Raw genomic sequence first — 20,604 nt, 5'->3', positions numbered from 1 at the left:
ACAACTTTGTGTATATAAAAAAAAAAAATTCATTTTCAATTTGTTGCAAAAAATAAAATGTTCCATGGACTCAACATGCCTCTCTGCAAAATTCTTGGGTTGTCTACTTTTCAAAAAGGGGTTATTGGGGGGGGGGGGGTTGTACTGCTGTACTGCTCTGGCATTTTAGCACCTCATGAAATGTGATGGACAGTCAAAGTAAAAGCTACGTAAATTCCAATATATATACCATAGTTTGTAGACGCTATAACGTTTACACAAACCAGTTAATATACATGTATTGAGATTTTTTTTTTTTTACATAGCAGAATACATTTTGGTGTAAATGTATAACTAACTTTGAGTTTATTGAATATTTTTTTATAACCAAAAGTGAAAAATAAAGTTTTTTTTCCCAGAATTTTCAGTCTTTTTTTGTTTATTGCGCAAAAAGTAAAAACTGCAGAGCTGACCAAATACCACCAAAAGAAAGCTCTATTTGTGTGAAAAAAGGACAAACATTTTGTTTGGGTACAGCATTGCACGACCGCACAATTACCAGTTGAAATAGCGCAGTGCCGAACAGTAAATAATGGCCTGGTCATGAAGGGGGGTAAATCTTCTGGAGGGCAAGTGGGTAAAGTACCATCTATTTTCCTCTCCAACGAGCATGCTTGATATTTAATGGCTGCTACTGGTAGGAAAATCCAGTTCTATTGGATGGAACGGGTTAAGCTGTTTGGTTCAGATATCACCTCCTTCCTCTGGCTTTCCTCCTATTCTTCTTTCTCCACATCCACAGCTAAGTTTCCTACTTTTGTTTATGCTGCATACACTCCGTAACACAGGACAGCTAACAATCTGAATCCCATGTATCCCAGTTGTTTTTTGGCTGCCGCGAGAACAGTCTAGGAAACAGTCCTGTTATGTATTTGCTTGGAAAGCGTGTGTCAGATAGATTTCTGAACTGGTTCAAGAATGTGTTTACAAGGCGGACGTGTTTTTCATTACAGAAAAAGTACATCGAAGAATGTGCTTATTTTAACTTTCATTTCACTGTACTTGGACTGCACTGGGTAAACTGTACAGCGTGGATTATGAAATTCGGCTCATTAAAGATGAACTCCAGGCAAACCACTAAATACAAAGATTTAAAAACCTACATATATAATGATTGGTTTACTCACCAGAGGATTTCTATTTCTGTCTATCCAGTCTTGAGATATGCACTGCTCTGCCACACAGCACAGCCCTGTCTTCCAGGACTGGAGACCGGATTTTTCTGTGCTGCAGTTGAGGAACACTTGCAGGTCTTGTCCTTCCCCCAACTCCCAGGCCGCTGGGGACGCAGTTCTGGGAGGATGACATATGACCCCTTCCCAGAACAGGACAATCTCACTGTAGCTGTCATTTGGCTGTAGCCCGGTCGTCAAGTGATTTGAAATATTACGGTCGTGTAATATTATTGCAGATGTGTATTCATTTGTATGTTTGCCTAGAGTTCAGCTTTTACCTATAGCAGTTGGCAAGTTTTCAATAAAGTTGTTCTTGTTGGCTACATTGGGTGACAGCTATAAAATGTTAGCAGGCTGACTGGATAGTATCTGCTGCATTTTTGTTTGTTTTAATATCCATTAACCCCTTCGAGCTGACCGCCTCCCAGCCCTTTTAAGAGTTCCAAAAGTTATCAGGTGGGCATTGGGGTCATGTGATTGGCTGTCACAGCAGTCAGATGATCAGAAAGCTCCGGATGCATACTTACTGATCCCTACTGGCTACCGCGCTGGGAGCGCGCCCTCGGCACAGTAGGTTGTTTTAACAGGGCTGCATATATGCGGCTGCTTGGCATTAAGGCCCACCCACCGATCGGCTGCAAATGTATGTAAGGCCAGTGCTAAGAAGTTAAGAGAATTCTATGTACTAAAAACATACAATTCTACATACTCCCCTCCATGCTGCAGGATTGGTATGATGTTGCAGCTGTCCCATGCTGGCTCCAAGACTGGAGACCTGAGCAATCATGCGACCACTGGTCACTCAGTTCTCAGTCTTCCTGGAGCAGAGAAAGGTCGTGGTCAGTCACCACTCTCTGCTCTGCTCCTCACTGTAGTGGCGGACTGGAGATGAGGCGGGAGCGGTTGGCTTCGACACTCCGCTACTCACTGAGAGTTGGAGCCAGCTGTCAATCAGGAAGCTGGGTGGGATCCTTCCAGAGCCTGTAGCAACTCTGTGACCTCGGCAGTCAGTGGGCTTTAGCGCAAGTAAGCACACTCATGTGACTCAGAAGAGAAGTATGGCCAAAAAAGCTTTGGCCATACTTCTCTTTTAACACTTTCACATTTCTCTCCAGTAAAACACTTGCTTTTTGCTGCATGGGCGTTCATTTCAATTGAGAGTGCCATCCTTTCCTGTGAAAAAAGATTAAGAAATGGGAGCACCATTTAAGTTTGATAGCTCCATTTTATTTGCAAAAGTGTGTGTGTGGGTTGGGGGGGTAAAGGGTGCAACACAAACATTTTCAGCAGATAATATAAAATATTCACATAACAAAAGTTATAAGTTCATACTTCTAAAAATAAGATGCCAACATATTATGTATCAAACCTGTAAAATACATTTTGGAGTCAAACATCAGCTTGTTGTCACTTTAAAGTAGTTAATTTGGACCAAGCCAGTCCAAGCAAACTATAGCCGTCAATAATAAATGCAGCTGCTGAGTGCTGTATAAACTGTGTACAGCATTACCTACATACAGCATACAGCGCTGTGTTCTGTCTTGCTTTTGGAACAAAATGGAGTTGGGCTTCCTCTGATTGGCAGAGGAGGAAATGTGATCTTCACCTCCATCAATTCAGAGGAAGACTTGTACTCATTTAGAAGATACCAAGCTATCTGTGATGGACTTGGCAGTGTTCAGCCCGACTCGATTTTGCTCTGGCAGTGGGATAGGAAGTCTAGTCCCGCTGCCAGAACACAGCTCTGTATATTGTATGCAGCTGATGCTACACAGAGTTTATACAGCACTGACAGCGGGTGCATGTTATTGAAGGCAATAGTTCATTTGGATCAAACAAACTATAACAAAGTGGCAGAAAACTGGTGTCTGCCTTTAAATTTCTTCTATAGGTGTGACCCGTATTTTGTTGACACCTTATTTCTAGATGTATGACCTTATAATGTATCTTTTATATTGTCTGCTGAAAAATGTTCATGGTGCACCCTTTAGTCCCGAAGAAGGCAGACTGGTGAACACCAAATATGCATTACCTACTCCTGTGACGCTCGCTTTGGCAAATAAAATGGGCCTATCAAACTTGGTGGTCCCACCAATTTAAAAAAAAAAAAAAAGCATGCATCACTACATTTGTGACCTCTGCTGAGTTTACCTGCTTAACGAGCACTACGCCCACTATATCAGCTAGTGGGATGAACAACAAAAACCCCAAATTACAAACTGGTTCCTCCATCCACACATACAGATGGAGGAATTTTCCTTGCTGAGACATTGCATTCTCACAGTGGCACCAACCACAGTCAGGATACACTGATCAGCAGCTGCAACATTTCCCAGCATGCCCCTTCACCAGAAGTCTATTAAACATCTTACTTCCATCGAGCAGGGGAGCTCACACATTGATCGACATATATCCACTCCCTGCTGGACCGGCTTCATTTCCCTCAGTTTAAGGCCAGCTTTAGGCTTCCATGTTACAATTTATCCTTTTGTTTTTATAGACCACAAAAATCATGCTGGCATGCGATTCAATTGCTCACTTGCAAGAGATTAAAATTGCAGTTATAGATTAGCTCTTCCCATGGGACTGTCAATACTTCTGTGTAACACTTTGTGTATATGAAGGTGCCTAAGGGGATAAGAGAGTCTGTCTCATTTGATCATGTGGGTGCTACATTTTGTGTAGGAAGCACACCATGTCCTTTTTCTTTGAAGGCTACACTCTTGATGCATATCTACAACTACCATATTGGCCTTGTCGCTGCTTTCAACAATTCTTATACATATGAACCACAAAGTCTCCATCTTCCCACACATGTATACCTCCCATTGCTCAGTACTGCAGTGTCCATATCACGGCTGTCCTGTGCATATATCATTTGTACACCAGCAACACAATGTCCCCAACGTTTCTCTGACATTAACTCTGCATATGTAACATCAGTCACAGCTTCCTACACATATGTACCATCACCTGCTTAACCGCATATTGCCCCTGTCACTGCTTCCTACACATATGTACCATCACCTGCTTAACCGTATATTGCCCCTGTCACTGCTTCCTACACATATGTACCATCACCTGCTTAACCGCATATTGCCCCTGTCACTGCTTCCTACACATATGTACCATCTCCTGCTTAACCGCATATTGCCCCTGTCACTGCTTCCTACACATATGTACCATCACCTGCTTAACCGCATATTGCCCCTGTCACTGCTTCCTACACATATGTACCATCTCCTGCTTAACCGCATATTGCCCCTGTCACTGCTTCCTACACATATGTACCATCACCTGCTTAACCGCATATTGCCCCTGTCACTGCTTCCTACACATATGTACCATCACCTGCTTAACAGCATATTGCCCCTGTCACTGCTTCCTACACATATGTACCATCACCTGCTTAACAGCATATTGCCCCTGTCACTGCTTCCTACACATATGTACCATCACCTGCTTAACAGCATATTGCCCCTGTCACTGCTTCCTACACATATGTACCATCACCTGCTTAACCGCATATTGCCCCTGTCACTGCTTCCTACACATATGTGCCATCACCTGCTTAACCTCATATTGCCCCTGTCACTGCTTCCTACACATATGTGCCATCACCTGCTTAACCGCATATTGCCCCTGTCATTGCTTCCTACACATATGTACCATCACCTGCTTAACAGCATATTGCCCCTGTCACTGCTTCCTACACATATGTACCATCTCCTGCTTAACAGCATATTGCCCCTGTCATTGTCTGTCTTTGCTTCCTACTCATATGTACCATCACCTGCTTAACAGCATATTGCCCCTGTCACTGCTTCCTACACATATGTACCATCACCTGCTTAACCGCATATTGCCCCTGTCACTGCTTCCTACACATATGTACCATCACCTGCTTAACCGCATATTGCCCCTGTCACTGCTTCCTACACATATGTACCATCACCTGCTTAACAGCATATTGCCCCTGTCACTGCTTCCTACACATATGTACCATCACCTGCTTAACAGCATATTGCCCCTGTCACTGCTTCCTACACATATGTACCATCACCTGCTTAACAGCATATTGCCCCTGTCACTGCTTCCTACACATATGTACCATCACCTGCTTAACAGCATATTGCCCCTGTCACTGCTTCCTACACATATGTACCATCACCTGCTTAACCGCATATTGCCCCTGTCACTGCTTCCTACACATATGTGCCATCACCTGCTTAACCGCATATTGCCCCTGTCACTGCTTCCTACACATATGTACCATCACCTGCTTAACAGCATATTGCCCCTGTCATTGTCTGTCATTGCTTCCTACTCCTATGTACCATCACCTGCTTAACAGCATATTGCCCCTGTCACTGCTTCCTACACATATGTACCATCACCTGCTTAACCGCATATTGCCCCTGTCACTGCTTCCTACACATATGTACCATCACCTGCTTAACCGCATATTGCCCCTGTCACTGCTTCCTACACATATGTACCATCACCTGCTTAACAGCATATTGCCCCTGTCACTGCTTCCTACACATATGTACCATCACCTGCTTAACAGCATATTGCCCCTGTCACTGCTTCCTACACATATGTACCATCACCTGCTTAACAGCATATTGCCCCTGTCACTGCTTCCTACACATATGTACCATCACCTGCTTAACAGCATATTGCCCCTGTCACTGCTTCCTACACATATGTATCATCACCTGCTTAACAGCATATTGCCCCTGTCACTGCTTCCTACACATATGTACCATCACCTGCTTAACAGCATATTGCCCCTGTCACTGCTTCCTACACATATGTGCCATCACCTGCTTAACCGCATATTGCCCCTGTCACTGCTTCCTACACATATGTACCATCACCTGCTTAACAGCATATTGCCCCTGTCATTGTCTGTCATTGCTTCCTACTCATATGTACCATCACCTGCTTAACAGCATATTGCCCCTGTCACTTCTTCCTACACATATGTACCATCTCCTGCTTAACAGCATATTGCCCCTGTCACTGTCTGTCATTGCTTTCTACACATATGTACCATCTCCTGCTCAGCAACATATTGTCCCTCTTACTCATGTCTGTGACTGCGTCCCACATACTCAGCAGCCACTTTATTAGGTACACCTGTTCAGTTGCTTGGTAACACAAATTGCTAATCAGCCAATCACATGGCAGCAACTTAGTGCATTTAGGCATGTTCACGTGATGAAGACAACTTGCTAAAGTTCAAACTGAGCATCAGAATGGAGAAGAAAGAGGATTTAAGTGACTTTGAACATGACATGGTTGTTGGTGCCAGATGGGCTGGTCTGAGTATTTAAAAAAACTGCTGATCTACAGGACTTACATACACAGCCATCTCTAGGATTTACAGAGAATGGTCCGAAAAAGAGAAAATATCTAGTGCGAGGCAGTTGTGTGGATGGAAATGCCTTGTTAATGTCAGAGGAGAATGGGCAGACTGGTTCGAGATGACAGGCAACAGTAACTCAAATAACTCATTACAGCCAAGGTATGCAGAATAACCTCTCGCAGCGCACAACATGTCAAACCTTGAAGCAGATGGGCTACAGCAGCAAAAGACCACAGATCTTCTGATGGCTACTTCCAGCAGGATAATGCACCATGCCACAAAGCCTAAATCATTTCCAACTGGTTTCTTGAACATGACAATGAGTTCACTGTACTTTAATGGCCTCCACAGTCACCAGACCTCAATCCAATAGAGCACCTTTGGGATGTGGTGGAAGGGAGATTCGCATCATGGATGTGCAGCTGACAAATCTGCAGCAAATGCGTGATGCTATCATATCAATATGGACCAAAATCTCTGAGGAATGTTTCCAACACCTTGTTGAATCTATGCCATGAAGAATTAATGCAGTTCTGAAGGCAAAAAGTGGTCCAACCCGGTACTAGCAAGGTGTACCTAATAAAGTGGCCGGTGAGTGTATATGTATCATCTCCTTCTCAACAGCATGTTGTCCCTGTTACTGATGTCTGTCATTGCTTTCTACACATATGTACCATCTCCTGCTCAGCAGCATATTTTCACTGAAGCCTGTCACTGCACCATCTCCTGCTCAGCAGCAAATTGGATCTGTCACTGATGTCTGCTATTGCTTCCTAACCATATGCATCATCTCCTCCTCAGCAGCATATTGTCCCTGTCACCGTTGTTTGTCACTGCTTCCTACACATACAGTATGTACCAGCTGAAAATTTCAAAGCATACATGAACTTTATCATGACATACAGCATTTTGATCCTTGGTGTGAGATGGTCATGCACAGTGAACATTCATTCTACACTTTAATACATTCCCTTCAACAAAATGACTGGCTAGCTCTGACCAGTAACTTGTGTAGCCAGCCATTGATTATTTTTCTCAATAAGTATGTGGTTTTGATTTTACTGAAGAAAAGATAAATTGTACAAATCTTTTACCATTATCAGGTTTTCTGTCTTCCTGAATGATGCTGAGCATAGGATTATTTGAAAGATAGATATCCGGCCACACTCAGACATCCACCTCTAATCCCCCCTCAATGCAAAGCCACCCTCATGGACTCCTTGTGGGGTGACAGCCTGATCTCATTTTTACTAGAATTAGAAGACTGAAGGTGTCTCCATAAGTCCCTCTCCAGTAGTAACAGTTGTAGTTCAGTGTAATATTGTGTGAATGGGCCCGTACAAGGCTCATAGACAAAAAGTGAGAGCTGCCTGATATGGCTGGATTGGGCATTGATCGTATGTCTTGGCACCTGTATTTTGTGCTGGTTGGGCGCAGTTGTGGGGCAGGGCAGTCTAATACATTAAATAGACCCTAGGATCAGCCACCCTTCTCTGCTCCCTCAAGTTCCTTCTCTCATCATTCAGATAAATGTCAAACGTTGACAATGTTGAGTTTCCAAGTTTATGGATTGCACTGCCTGGGTTGCTTGTGTGAATGACTGCCTTCTGGGTTAGGTGGGAGTTTTGCTTAGACCGCTCACATAGTTCCATCTGTATTTCTATCACATTAGAAAGGAAAAAAGAATGAGGCTTCAGTAAGACTTTTTAGCCTAATTTATAGAAGTGGATCACTTGTAGGACAACAACAAGCTCCTCTATGGTGGTGGACAGTTACCAAAGGGCCCTATGCAACTCCTGGGAAAGTGAGAACTCTTATTCATTATGTATCGAATACCAGTTTGATAGAAGTGAGTAGTGTCCAGGTCTGAGTGATTGGTAAATGGGGTGCCAGCACCCATCTGACCTGCATCAAGTATAAATGGGCCCCCGAGTCTCAAACCACTTGTGTAGACTGTGCCGCCGCACAAGGGCCCTCTGTCTTTTGATGCTCCTCGTAGTTGAGTCTGGCACCAGTCAAAGATCCTGCTTTTATTTTATCTTCCTAGTAGTTGCCCTCCCTGTTTCCATCCCATAGTAAAATGCCACTGGCGCCACATTCACATCTCAGCAGGCTTGGGCATTGCAATCAGGAGGACTATTCTGTGCAAAAAGTAGCTGTGATTTGCATAGTTGGGAGACTGTGGGTAGCAATTGGCTGTACTGATTCTGCAGCAAGTGATAGGTGACAGCACAAGACACTGGCACATATCTGTTTGTTGCTTTTACTTTTGATCTATCCACTGGTTCACGTTAAATGATGGTTCCTATTCATTGCTATACTTTGTTCTTCACCATTATTTCTTTGACAACTGGCCTATACTTTCATCATATCTTTCCTTTATGTGTCACCTAACCCTTCTTTTTTTTAATCCTTGGCTTGTTCATCTCTCTGATGCCGATTACAGCACAAATACTGAACCACTGGCCCCCTTCTTTCCTAAAAAGGATTGAGAGGCCGATGTTCCAGAAGAGCTGGATCTTGAACACTGATCTTGCTGATGGATTGACTTTGCTTAGTGAGATGTTGTAGACAATATTATGGTGAGGAGGGGTCATTCAAATTCACACTTTTTACATAATCCAAGAGTGTACATATCAGCACTGCAAAACTACATTATCATTTTGAGTAGAAAAGTATGTATTGCTGGGCTCCCTCAGGTGACCTACAGTCAAGTCAAGGCAAAGATCACATGGTCTCTGGCTACTACCAGAAGTGTTGTGGATGCTTCACGTTATTGGGGATTGCAGTAGGTCTATGATTTTCAATCAAGTAGACTTGGAGTGAACTAAGAGAATCGTCAGAATAATAATTGTGCAGAACTATTATGCAGATCGCAGAGTCTGCACATAAAATAAGCAAATATGGCGGTCTCAATTTATAATAACATTAACGCACCTTTAACAGTGTCATGGAGGATCAGGTTGCGGCATCTCTCGCCTTGTCCTGTGGATTCATCCACTGCCCCCTATGTCACCATTGAGCCCTGTAGTGATGCAGGGATCGCAGGATGGAACCATGGCGTATGTTGGGGGCAACAGGCATCTGACACTATAAACATTTTCAGCATTCAACACTTTCAGTAGAGGTTACAGAGCTGGAACAGAGGTGAGGTAGAAAACATGGGCTCACTGATGAGGTGAGTATAAGAGCTTTTCTACTGCAAGGCACCTTTTTCCTTTTTTACCCCAACAGGGTTGTTTGAAGTGACTACAGTTCCCCTTTCAAGGAAGCTTGTACTGAGAGATATACAAGGGGCTGCCATCAATAACAACCTCCTGAAAATACATTTTTCCCTGGCTAACTATGGCTATAATACTTTGAACCACTGAGCCAACAACTGTACAGATTAGAAAGAGGTGGAACTGCATACTTTTTCCAGAAAATATTGATGCCTTTGGATGAGCTTGATGGTCATTTTTAGAAGACCACAATGGCAGGCTACCTCTCCTTTGTGCTCACAAATGGAAAATTATTAAAGGTTAACTTTAATAATCACAGCATAATCCGGCACATGTACATCAGTAGGGTCTGCCCTGTGAATTATTGCTCTCGTTCTTTTTGCTTTTACATTATTATTTTTTTTTCTTTACTATTCTTTTCAAATGTATTTTTTTTTTTAAATGCTTCCCCTTTTTCCCCATTCTCTTATTGCTATCGCAGGAGCCTAACAAGCTCACTCTGTGATAGTTTTGGGCAGTGACAGGTACTTTTTTTTTTTTTTTTTTTTTTAAGCAGCTGGTCAAGTAAAGATCATGAAATGGGAGAGCCTGAGAAACACCATGGGCAATCCTCCGTACCAAAAAAGCGATTTGTAAAAGTGATATGGGCAGCTGTCCAGACAGCCAATTGCAGGTTGTGTATATACATACGGAGGTCGTCAAGTTGTTAAAGGATCTCTAAACTAAAAAACAAAAATGTAATATATTGCAGCGTACCAGTCTCTAGATATGGTGGCTACATTAGTTTTAATTTTTTCAGGCCAAGAATATTTCAGCAGGTACAGAACATACCTGTTGATCTTGCCAGAAATTCAGTGTCCTTGTCACTCTTCGAGCTGAACTGAAAGCACAAGCAACAGTATCTTCTATCTATAGACTGTTAATCCCCTTAACCGCCATGTAGTGGAGAGGAAGTTATAACTATGGCCCTCCTCCATGTAATAATGTAGTGAGCCTTAGGACAGTAAGTGTGGTGTTCTCAGGATCACCAGGTCAAAACAAAGGGGGAAAAAAGCCTGAAAACTAATGTTTTCAGTTTTAGATACATAGCACGGGCCTACTAAAGTGTATGTAGGGGCACCAGAAAAATGCACCAGTGTGCCGAGCACAGTGTGAATGGGTCTTAACAAAGCTCATTGGTGGAACCAACCCTATATCAAATATGTTTTTTATGTCTTTTTTATATAGACTGGTTTAGAGAAGGTAACAAAATGCACGATCTTTTCAGGTGACGATGAGGCCTAGCTCTCGTAATTTGCTGCAGCATCACTTGAAGTATATTTATTTAAGTGCAATCATCCATAAATTCACCTGTCTCTTTCAAAGCTGCTGTTGTGCCATTGATGTTCTTCGTGTTTGCCAAGTTTAATAAAGACAAATGATTGTTTAAAGATGCTCAGGACCCCTTTTTTTTTTTTTTTCTCCCCCTCCTTCTCATGTGATAGAATGTCAACTTATGAAGACAGAACGACCAAAACCAAACACATTCATCATCCGATGTCTCCAGTGGACCACAGTTATAGAAAGAACGTTTCACGTCGATTCTCCTGAGGAGAGGTAACACTTTCTTTCATATTTAAAGAATTCAGTTTGTAATTAAAAAGCAAGGAGTTGTTTCGAAGCCATGAGCTGTTGAAGTAGCTAAATACAACCAATTTTTAATGACTTTGTTTGCTGTAGAAGAGCAACTAGTATGTAAATTATCTCTTCTGTACCTTATGCCCTCAGACACTTTTTGACTGTGCCCTCTCCTCCATTAAGTTATGGTGGATGGTAAACCTCATTCAGAGCAGGCAAAGTCCAGTTCCATCATGGGAGAAGATCTTGTATAGAGTTGAGATTTGCATACTGATTGCTCAAAGTTTTAGGGCCATCCGTGTGCCAGTCATTTGCTTTTGTCACAGAGATTCACATTCTGTTTTGGTGCCATTATACTAAGAACGTAGAAAGCATATAGTTGATTTATATAGTGTTAAAGCAGAACTAAAGTTCCCAATTTAAACTTTTCCCATATGGAAGCTCACCTTAAAACTAGTTTTTCCATTGTAGTCAGATCCACCAAAAAAAATTGCATAGAGGATTTCTTTCCAAATTAATTTTGCAGTACATTTAAAAGTCTGTACAATGGTATCGGCATCCTTCATTGCCATAATCCGCTTTATTTTTTAAATCTGTTTTTGTTGGTTTTTGATTTTTGGAAAAGTTGACACTCCAAGTGAGCAAACCCATGCAGAGAAGATCACTTGTGAGTAGAACACATACCCTTATAACTAACAACATGCTGTGCCCTACATGGTGGCTCATGTACCAGTACATAAGCTCACAACATGCATAGCAAGGCATCTTCTTATATCGGGGTCAAAGCAACTGAACTAGGGAAGTTCATAAAATGCATAAACAAACATCATGTCAGGGCAGGAGCTGGGGAACAACCAGGCAGGCCTAATAACAAAGTAACTCACTGACTGATGACAACCACCACCCACAGACCGAATTCCTTCAGGGCGTGGAGTCTAAGTCCCAGGCTGCCCTTCACCAGGGCCCCTGATGGTGGGGATGGACTTGACGCAGCCAGGAACCAGGCTGCGGCCCCCGAGACACCTCAGTTGTGGTAATGGCCGCCGCCAATGGCGTGTAGCTGGTGGAAAAGACAATAGAGTAGTCAGGCAGGCCGGGTCGACAACAACGGGACAAAACGGTACAGCAGACGAGAATCACAGGTCACGAGCCGGGTTCAGCAACGGAGAGTCAGATCAAAGGAGAACACAAAGAATAGTCGTCACAAGCCGAATCAGATTGCAGGAGAGTCACGAGAGTCAGAACAGAGTAATAGCAACACAAAGACACAAGTGCAAAGGGCATGTGCGGACCACAGGCTTATATGTAATCAGCCACACCCCTCTGGGGGATGGACCTCAGAGACCTGAAGGCATAAAAGATTCCGACCATGCTCAGCAGAAATCCAAGATGGATGCCAGCACATGGAGTAACATAGCCTCTGGGAAAAGATAGGATCTTGGCACATCAGGGGGCCAAATCCATAGCGGTGGATGGGTCCTCTAGCCAACTTGACTAGACCTTGTTGAATTTTTTTCATACTCCCCCCCCCCCCCCCCCCCCCTTTTTTCATAAGTATCACAGTATAGAGGAATTTTTGAGTTAACCAAATGTTTCAAGAAGATCGGTGCAGGAGGAAAGGTCTTCTTCCAATGCATGGTGATTGACTTTCTAGCGTAAAAGAGTAACAGAGCCAGAAGCATCTGCTTGCCACAGTGATGGGCCAATTCCACCAGGCCCAATATACATATTTTTGGTGTTGGAGTAAGCTGGGCTTGGCTGATCATATTTATTTTATCAAAAATTTCCAACCAGAACTGGGAGATAGACATGTCCAAAAGATGTGGAAAAAGTCCCCATCCAGGTGCATTATCCACTTTTTACTGTGCTGGGGTGGCATTCTGTCCTCTTGCAGGCTGTACCATAGCAAAAACTGACTCTGAAGGGAGGCTTGGGTTTCTTCAGTCGGTATGCATGGGATTTCTCTGCAACATCAGTGGTGGGTGGCTCCATTTAAACAAAGTCAAACGGCATAGGTTTCTAAGATGGTCCTGGCTTCAGAGTGCTGGGAGCTTCAGGGCCTGCAGTGTTTGTTGTGTTAAAGTTGTATTTTGTGATTTTGTATTATTTTTAGATTTAAATGCTGACTTTACTAATGCTTAAAGCAGGCCTTGAAATTTCCACTCGCCTGCTCTCCAATGGCGAGTGGAAATTATGGTGGGGACGAGTGTGTCCCCCGGGGCCGTCTTGCTGAGCAGGCACGGAGCTCTGGCCGGATCTGTCATTGACACTGGGAGCCGTCAGACTGCACAATAGCTGAGCGCAGTGAAAGCAAAGGAAGGAGTGTGTGCTGTGCTCTCTGCCTCCCCTAGCGTGCTGTACCTGGCTCTGGAGTGAACAACAAAGTACTGCAACTTTTTATAGGGGGGTGTGTATGTACCTAATTTCAGCTCACTCTGGTCACATGATCATCTATGTCAGCCAGTGGTGGCTTCAGGGGAGAGGAGAGAGTACTTAACAGCGTGCGTGCGTGTATGTGTGTGTGTCTGTGTATCCATGTACATGTGTCTGTGTGTATGTACATGTGTGTATCTGTATATGTGTCTGCGTGTGTGTGTGTACATGTGTGTTTGTGTATGTACGTACATGTGTCTGTGTGTATATGTGTCCGTGTGTATGTACATGTGTGCATCTGTACATGTTTTTGCATGTAGGTACGTGTGTGTGCATGTACATGTGTGTGTATGCACATACATGTGTCTGTGCGTGTGTATTTCTGTGTATGTACATGTATCTTTGTGTATGCATGTCTGTACGTGCCTGTGTGTACATTGTGTCTCTGTGCGTGTGTGTACATGTTTCTGTGTGTGCGTGTATGTACATGTCTGTGCGTGTGTGTACATGTTTGTGTGTGTGCGTGTGTGTACATGTTTGTGTGCGTACAGGTGTCTCTGTTTGTGTGTGTTTGTAGGTGGCCAGTAACTCTTAAGGCCTGGCTAGTAGCTCAGGACTTGAAATTTTAAGCCCTGCTTAAAGGTTTGGGTTTGAATACTCATTTACTACATGCTTGTTCCAGGACTATTACCGGTTTCTGATATGTTCTTGCTTTTGACTTTGCATGACTTCCGGGTCCACTTCCTTTTCAGTCTTTTTCCGATAGTGGGTGGCCTCAGATGACAGAGAGCAGCACTTGGGTGTTGGCATCCAAGCACTACTCTGCATAAGTACACGAGTACAAGTCATTATGCTCAGGGGTAAGGGTACCCTGCATTAAAATTTTCCTCCGTCATCCAGGTTGAGGTTGGACTTCACTCAACCCAGTAGACCTATGGTGATGGTGTACTGGGGGGACTACTCCAGACTAAAGATGCTTAATGCAGCCATAGCTGTTTTTGTTTTGTGTTTTTTAAGTCCAGGGGGAGAATTTGGCCAAAAATATAGCCCCACATGGGGCTTTAAATCAGTATTTAAAGTGTTACAAAACAGATGCATTCACTATATCTGGTCTCCCACAGCACACAGAATATGGAAATGCAATTATTTTAGTAAACAAACTGATAAATACTTTTTCTCATCAGCAATCTTGTGACTTATATCAGTGTCTAGCAGAGCACTGGTTAAAGCTTGCAGGAGGAGTTTTCATTCTCCTCTCACTGCCCAGTGAGATTGCATAACACCTGTCCCCCTGTCTGGACAGTGCTGATTGGCCCTGTGCTGATCACATGCACCCTTCCAAGAAAAAGAAAAAAAAACTCCTAACAATACACACCAAACTGAGCATGTGCAGCTTGTCCCCAATGCTCTGTTCTATCAGCAGATGGATTGGAGGACATTAAAAGATGGGGAGGATCAGAGAAGACAGGATCCAACATACTTTTTACACAGTGTGGAGTATTAACCCCTTAGGTTTCACAGTGAGTATAACAAACATGCTTTGCTGCATACACAGACTGATTTTACTGTTGTGGGTTTAGTAACACTTTTAATACCTTTCACCTTTCTCAACCTTTTCAACCCAAAGGAACCCTTTAAATAATATTCCGATCTCAGGGAACCCTTGCTAAAAATGATTATATCTACAACTCATGATACATTAGTGTGATGGTCAGTGGGAAGAATGCTCCTTACACTTGTGGTCATTGGGAAGAGTTATCCCCTTACAGATAGTTAAAAAGATCAATGGTGTCAGTGGGAACTTATCTGAGAGGCAGAAATTGCTCATTGGTCTAGGAACCCCTAGCAACCTCTGAAGGAACCATAGGGTTCAATGGAATCCTGGTTGAGAAACCCTCTTTTAATATGTGGTGCCAAAACTAGCCAGGTTAGTGTGCACAGGGAGATATTGTAGGTAAAGATATGGACACTGGTTGGTTCCCGCGTTTCACTTTTCCTGCCAGTTTAGGAACTTCCATACTGATTCTGTTTCAAGTTTTATGGATTTCCATTGTTCAGTACTGGCTTGTCTATTTTTTGCTGATATCACAGTCTTCTGTGTCTTTCATGAACATGCCTATAAGCTCTGAACTCAGATATTTGTAGTTACAGGACATAGACTTGGCTCCTTCCTGTGCTAGTGGGCAGTTAAGCCATACAGGTCAACATTATATATTATTAGAGAAACTGGGGGTACCTGGTAGAAACGCGCACAAATACAGGGGCAACACACAGACGCCATGCTGATAACATCCTAGATACTTGGGTTACAAAAAATGCCATAGATCATAAGCTTTTCTGCTTCCAGAAATAAAATGACTACACAAGGAAGCAGCTAGTCTTGTTTGTCCTGTACTTCTTTATGAAACCGTTTCCTTCAAACCACAAGGCTGGGCCCGCCTAGGCATATTGATGTCCCTCTGTCCAGCTGTTCTGATGTAGAATGCTGGTGTAATCTCAGAAGACCAGACGAGATCTGAGCCCGGCATGGTTCTCCAACAAGGACAATTGGGAGGAGGTGGCAGAGGGATGCCGGGAGGCAGACAGACAAAACCATGATCTCATACTGGTCCTTTTTGAAGACCTGTTTGGTGGCGTGTTTGCTGCAGCTCTGAAGTTTCGCTGGCTGTGTAAATTAGGCAGAATAATGCCAGCTAATCACGAAGCACTGGTTACAAATGAATGGCCGGAGTAAGGCAGAGACCTTGTGCTTCCTGATTGCTGTTGTGTCTAGACAAGCAGAGAGGAGGCTGAACAAGATTTACTAGATCAGGTGGCATGTTTGAAGATTTTACAGTGTGGCTTATAAAAGGTAAAGAAAATGGTTAGACAATTTTATTTGATTAAAGGTTAAACAGTGGTTCTGTCATTGCACCGCATTATGGGAACAGACGTAAAGGTAATCCTGAGCACAGATTTCCCTTTAAATAGGCAACCATTGCCTGCCTCTGTTTCTGAAAATACCAGTTACCACATGCCATGTGATTTTGTTGCTTTCTTTTTATGTACTTGGAACAAATATTCAGATTAAGTTTTTTTCTTACTTCACTGGCTGCATACTTGTTCTAGGTTAGTGACTCAGAGCATTGAAGCTGCCAGAAAATTGGCATTTGCAAAATATGTTTGAAAATGACAACCTCCCTCTTTTCTTAGTGCAGGTTTCTTTCAATATATCAAGTGCCCAGATACTGGGAGGGTTGGCGTTTAAGTGACCAATGCCTTTGTCCATGAAGAGCAAAGGGAAAGGGTCACTTAAGTCCCCTTTCCCCTGCAATACAATGCTCTCCTCTTTTTGCTTCTCCTCTACTCCGCTGGGAGTAAAGTGAATCCTGTGGCATTTCTGGATATGAGTGAACACATGACTTGTCCCCATTATCCCATGTGAAAGCACTAGGTGACTTGTGATTGGCTTAGTTCTATCACATGGGGCTGGGGAAGGAGTCATCCATAGCTCTGTGCAAGCTCTGGCAAGTCAGGTTGGAGCTTATTCAGGGCTTTTTTTTCCAGACATGGTGGTGGAGTTAAGCAGTGCAGGAATGAGGGGGGTGTACTGCTAGGGAGAGGTATTTAAAGAGGAATTAAACTCTGCTATAGTTTTGAAATCATGAGCACCCAAGTGCTCGTGTGAGTGCTCATGTGAGTGCCCAAGTGAGTATGGACCACATATTAGCACATTATGGCAAACTACCTGTCAAATGATGCCCTCTAGCAATGCGCTGTTAATGCTTCCACTAGTCAGAGGCACCTCTTCTCCTCCCCGTCTTCCTTCTGGGTTTACTCTGGCCGCTTCAGTCACATCCTCACAGCCCAGAGCAGTGTTGTAAGTGGTGAGCTACGCTTGTGTGGCTCAGTGTATATTACCACTGACAAGGAGGGTTTGACAGAGAGACCAGTAATCGTAAAAACCTGACTTATCAGCATTTGTTAAATTTTGAGTTTAATTTCACTTTAAGTGACCTTTTAATTTGCCTTGCATGGGTTAGTATGTGTCCTAATATTGGAAACTGCAGCCTGGCCAAGCATATGAAGATTTATCTACAAGACCTATACCCAACAATTGCCCTTTTGTCACTCCCCCTTCCTTTCACACAATACTTATTTTGAAAATACCTTTTTCATGCCCAGATGCCCTGAATAAAAAAACAGAAAAAGTCAGCACAATGGACATAACTTACAGTCAGTAACATGTGTCCCTTGTGCTGATGCCTCTTCTTTTAGTTGAAATCCTCCTCTGTCCATGCCCCATCACTCCCACTTCCACAATCTTCTGGTGCAGTTGGGGTTAGTAGAGCTAAGGGGGTCATCAAGAGAGCATGATTATGCTCACCCTCTCCTTCCAGCTGCTCCAGTTGTAGAAGCCGTACTACAGATTTTATGAATCAAACTGAATCTATGAATGGAGGATGGGTGGATGATTGAAAAGACCACCCCCTCCATTCTTAGATCATGTTTCATAGAAGCAGTAGTACAGCTTTTATGAATGGAGCAGATGGGTGGAAAGGACGAGCATATGAAAGCCTGTAGCCCCTTTGTTGTATAAACCCCAATTGCATCAGAAGACTATGGAGGTAGGGAGATTTCAACTAAAAGAAGCATCAACACAAGGGACACATCCTACTGTTTTACGTTATGACTGATTTTTCTGTTTATTTTGGCTGCACTTAAGCTTTAAAGAGAAACTTCACGCCCTTGCCACATTTTTTTTTTTTTTTATTAGCCCCCTCTTAACCTGGTATTCAGCATTGTCCTTGATGCACATACTCACCTGCCAAGCAGATCCAATATTGTCCTGCTGTGTTATGCTGAGCAGGTGTCACAGCCTGGGTCATCCGGCTGTTTCTTGGTACTTCACCACCATCGTGAGCCTGGCTGCCTCTTCTGGGTTCAAGGAGTCTGCCCATGATGATTTGCTCCAGCTCGGCCCACCGTATGCCCCACTGTCCCTACTCCTGCAGTCTCCTAGGATATTTGATGTTGATATCCCAGGTGGTCATGGGAGCAAGAACACGTCAATTCTTGCTTAGGCAAGAATGGCAGGAGACAGGCCAGCAAAAAATAGAGTGAGCAGTACAGGGACCTTAAATCACTTTTGTGAGTAAAGGTCCACTTAAACTGTAAATGGTTTGATCCAACTGACTGTGCTATTCATGAGGACTTGTAAATAATGGAATTTAATAGACAAAAATAACGGATCTTATGTTGGGTAAACCGCTTTCATGAACTTTGCTCTTTATTAAATAAACCAGTGCCTTTGTACATTCCATGACTCAAGTATACTGTAATAAAATGTAATTATTATTGACAGCTAATCATGTCCATAAGTACATTTGTAGGCGAGCATCCTAAGATACTTGCATGTTATGCTGAGAAGGGAGATGTTAATACAGATGGAATCTACACTGGTGCACCAGATTTGAATCTGTCATTATGAATTAAACTTGTCTGATTTTCCCGTTCATCACTTGTAAGCTGTTTGTCCCAGAAATGTCTGAGTTTGTAGCGTTTGACTCCTGTCCCTCTTCTTCATTTGCATAAAAAGCCGGTGGCATTAAGTATGACAAAACTAAGCTGTCATTTTCATGGTATAAAAACATAACGTACCTTGTAACTTACATTATATTACACATTCTTACCCCAGTTTAATAGAGCCTAGTCAGAAACTGGTTTAGATAGCACTTAGAAAAAAGGACATTGTTGTATCTCCTTGGCCATTATAGATAGGACTTGGTAAAAAGGACATTGCTGTATCTTCTTGGCCCTTATATTCAAACTACAGTCCAGTGAAATACACTTTACATACAGTATGGTGACTGGTTTTGACCGCCCCCCCCCCCCCCCAATGACGTTGTTGAAGCCAAATCTGCAATAGGTAGAAGTTCATACCATTCTGGTAACGTGATATGCAATGGAAGCTCTGAGATGCAAATCTTCCTTCACCCACCCCTAGTAATGGGTTGGGATAAGGTTTAGGTTTGCAGTTACAGTGGGTTCAAGGTTAATCCTGAAGATTCCATATGTGTGGTCCTAGAAAATTTATGTGCATGAGATATATATATTTTTTTTTAAAACACTGCATAGCCCAGAACTCGGACCAGCAGGCTTAAAAGGGGTCCACTCATGAGGCTTTGGGTTAAGCCAGCCCCTCTCTAGAAAAGTGGGGTACAGAGCAGCCATAGTGTTGGTGAATTGGAAGCTGTTTTCAGGAAAGCTTGGGTTTTTTTTTTTTTCTTTTAGGGCCTCTGCCTTTTTATTTTGTAGGTTTTTTTTTTTTTTCTTCTGCTCAAAGTAGAGCATTCCATATTAAACATTTGTTGCGCCGCGACTCCCGGTTACTGCGCCTGCCATCCTCGCCTCCTCCTGTGGGACCCGCCTACAGCGCCAGCCGTGCAACACCTTGGCATTGCAGCCATCCACTTGTGAGGTGCAGCACAGATGACATCCTCCTCCTTATATATTGATGCCTGATATCTACCCACGTCTTGTGAGTTTTTACAATCTTGTGTGCAATAAACTTTTATATTCATACTGCACTTAGTCTGGCGCACTTCTCTTTCTTCAACATTTGTTCTTGCAGCTGCTTTTTATTTGTGGCATGCCACTACATCGTTTTTAAGAAAAAAACAAGTGTAAGAATAGCATGCACCTAAACAAACTCACATTTTATTACTCGTTGTCCCCTTAGATAAATTATAAGTTGGCCATACACCAGTTAGGTCTATTATCCCTGATTAAAACGGTGATGCTGCTGGACAGTTTTACATTGCTA

The 20,604-nt window shown here is 43.0% G+C and overlaps 1 protein-coding gene across 2 annotated transcripts in view; it reads left to right on the top strand.

The window, feature by feature from the left end:
* AKT1 (AKT serine/threonine kinase 1) overlaps positions 1-20,604 on the top strand; it is a 207,780-nt gene that overhangs the window by 121,051 nt on the left and 66,125 nt on the right. For both annotated transcript variants that reach the window (XM_089680299.1, XM_089680298.1), the window contains exon 4: positions 11,294-11,405. In XM_089680299.1, coding sequence (XP_089536425.1) covers positions 11,294-11,405 — 112 coding nt within the window. The remainder of the gene's footprint in view (positions 1-11,293; positions 11,406-20,604) is intronic.

The sequence above is a fragment of the Staurois parvus genome, unplaced genomic scaffold (genome assembly GCF_062004578.1).
Source record: "Staurois parvus isolate SC_StPar_1 unplaced genomic scaffold, SC_StPar_1.0 ptg000239l, whole genome shotgun sequence".
Classification (NCBI taxonomy): domain Eukaryota; kingdom Metazoa; phylum Chordata; class Amphibia; order Anura; family Ranidae; genus Staurois; species Staurois parvus.
The sequence above is the reverse complement of the archived record's forward strand: the minus strand, read 5'-3'. Positions and strand labels throughout refer to the sequence as shown.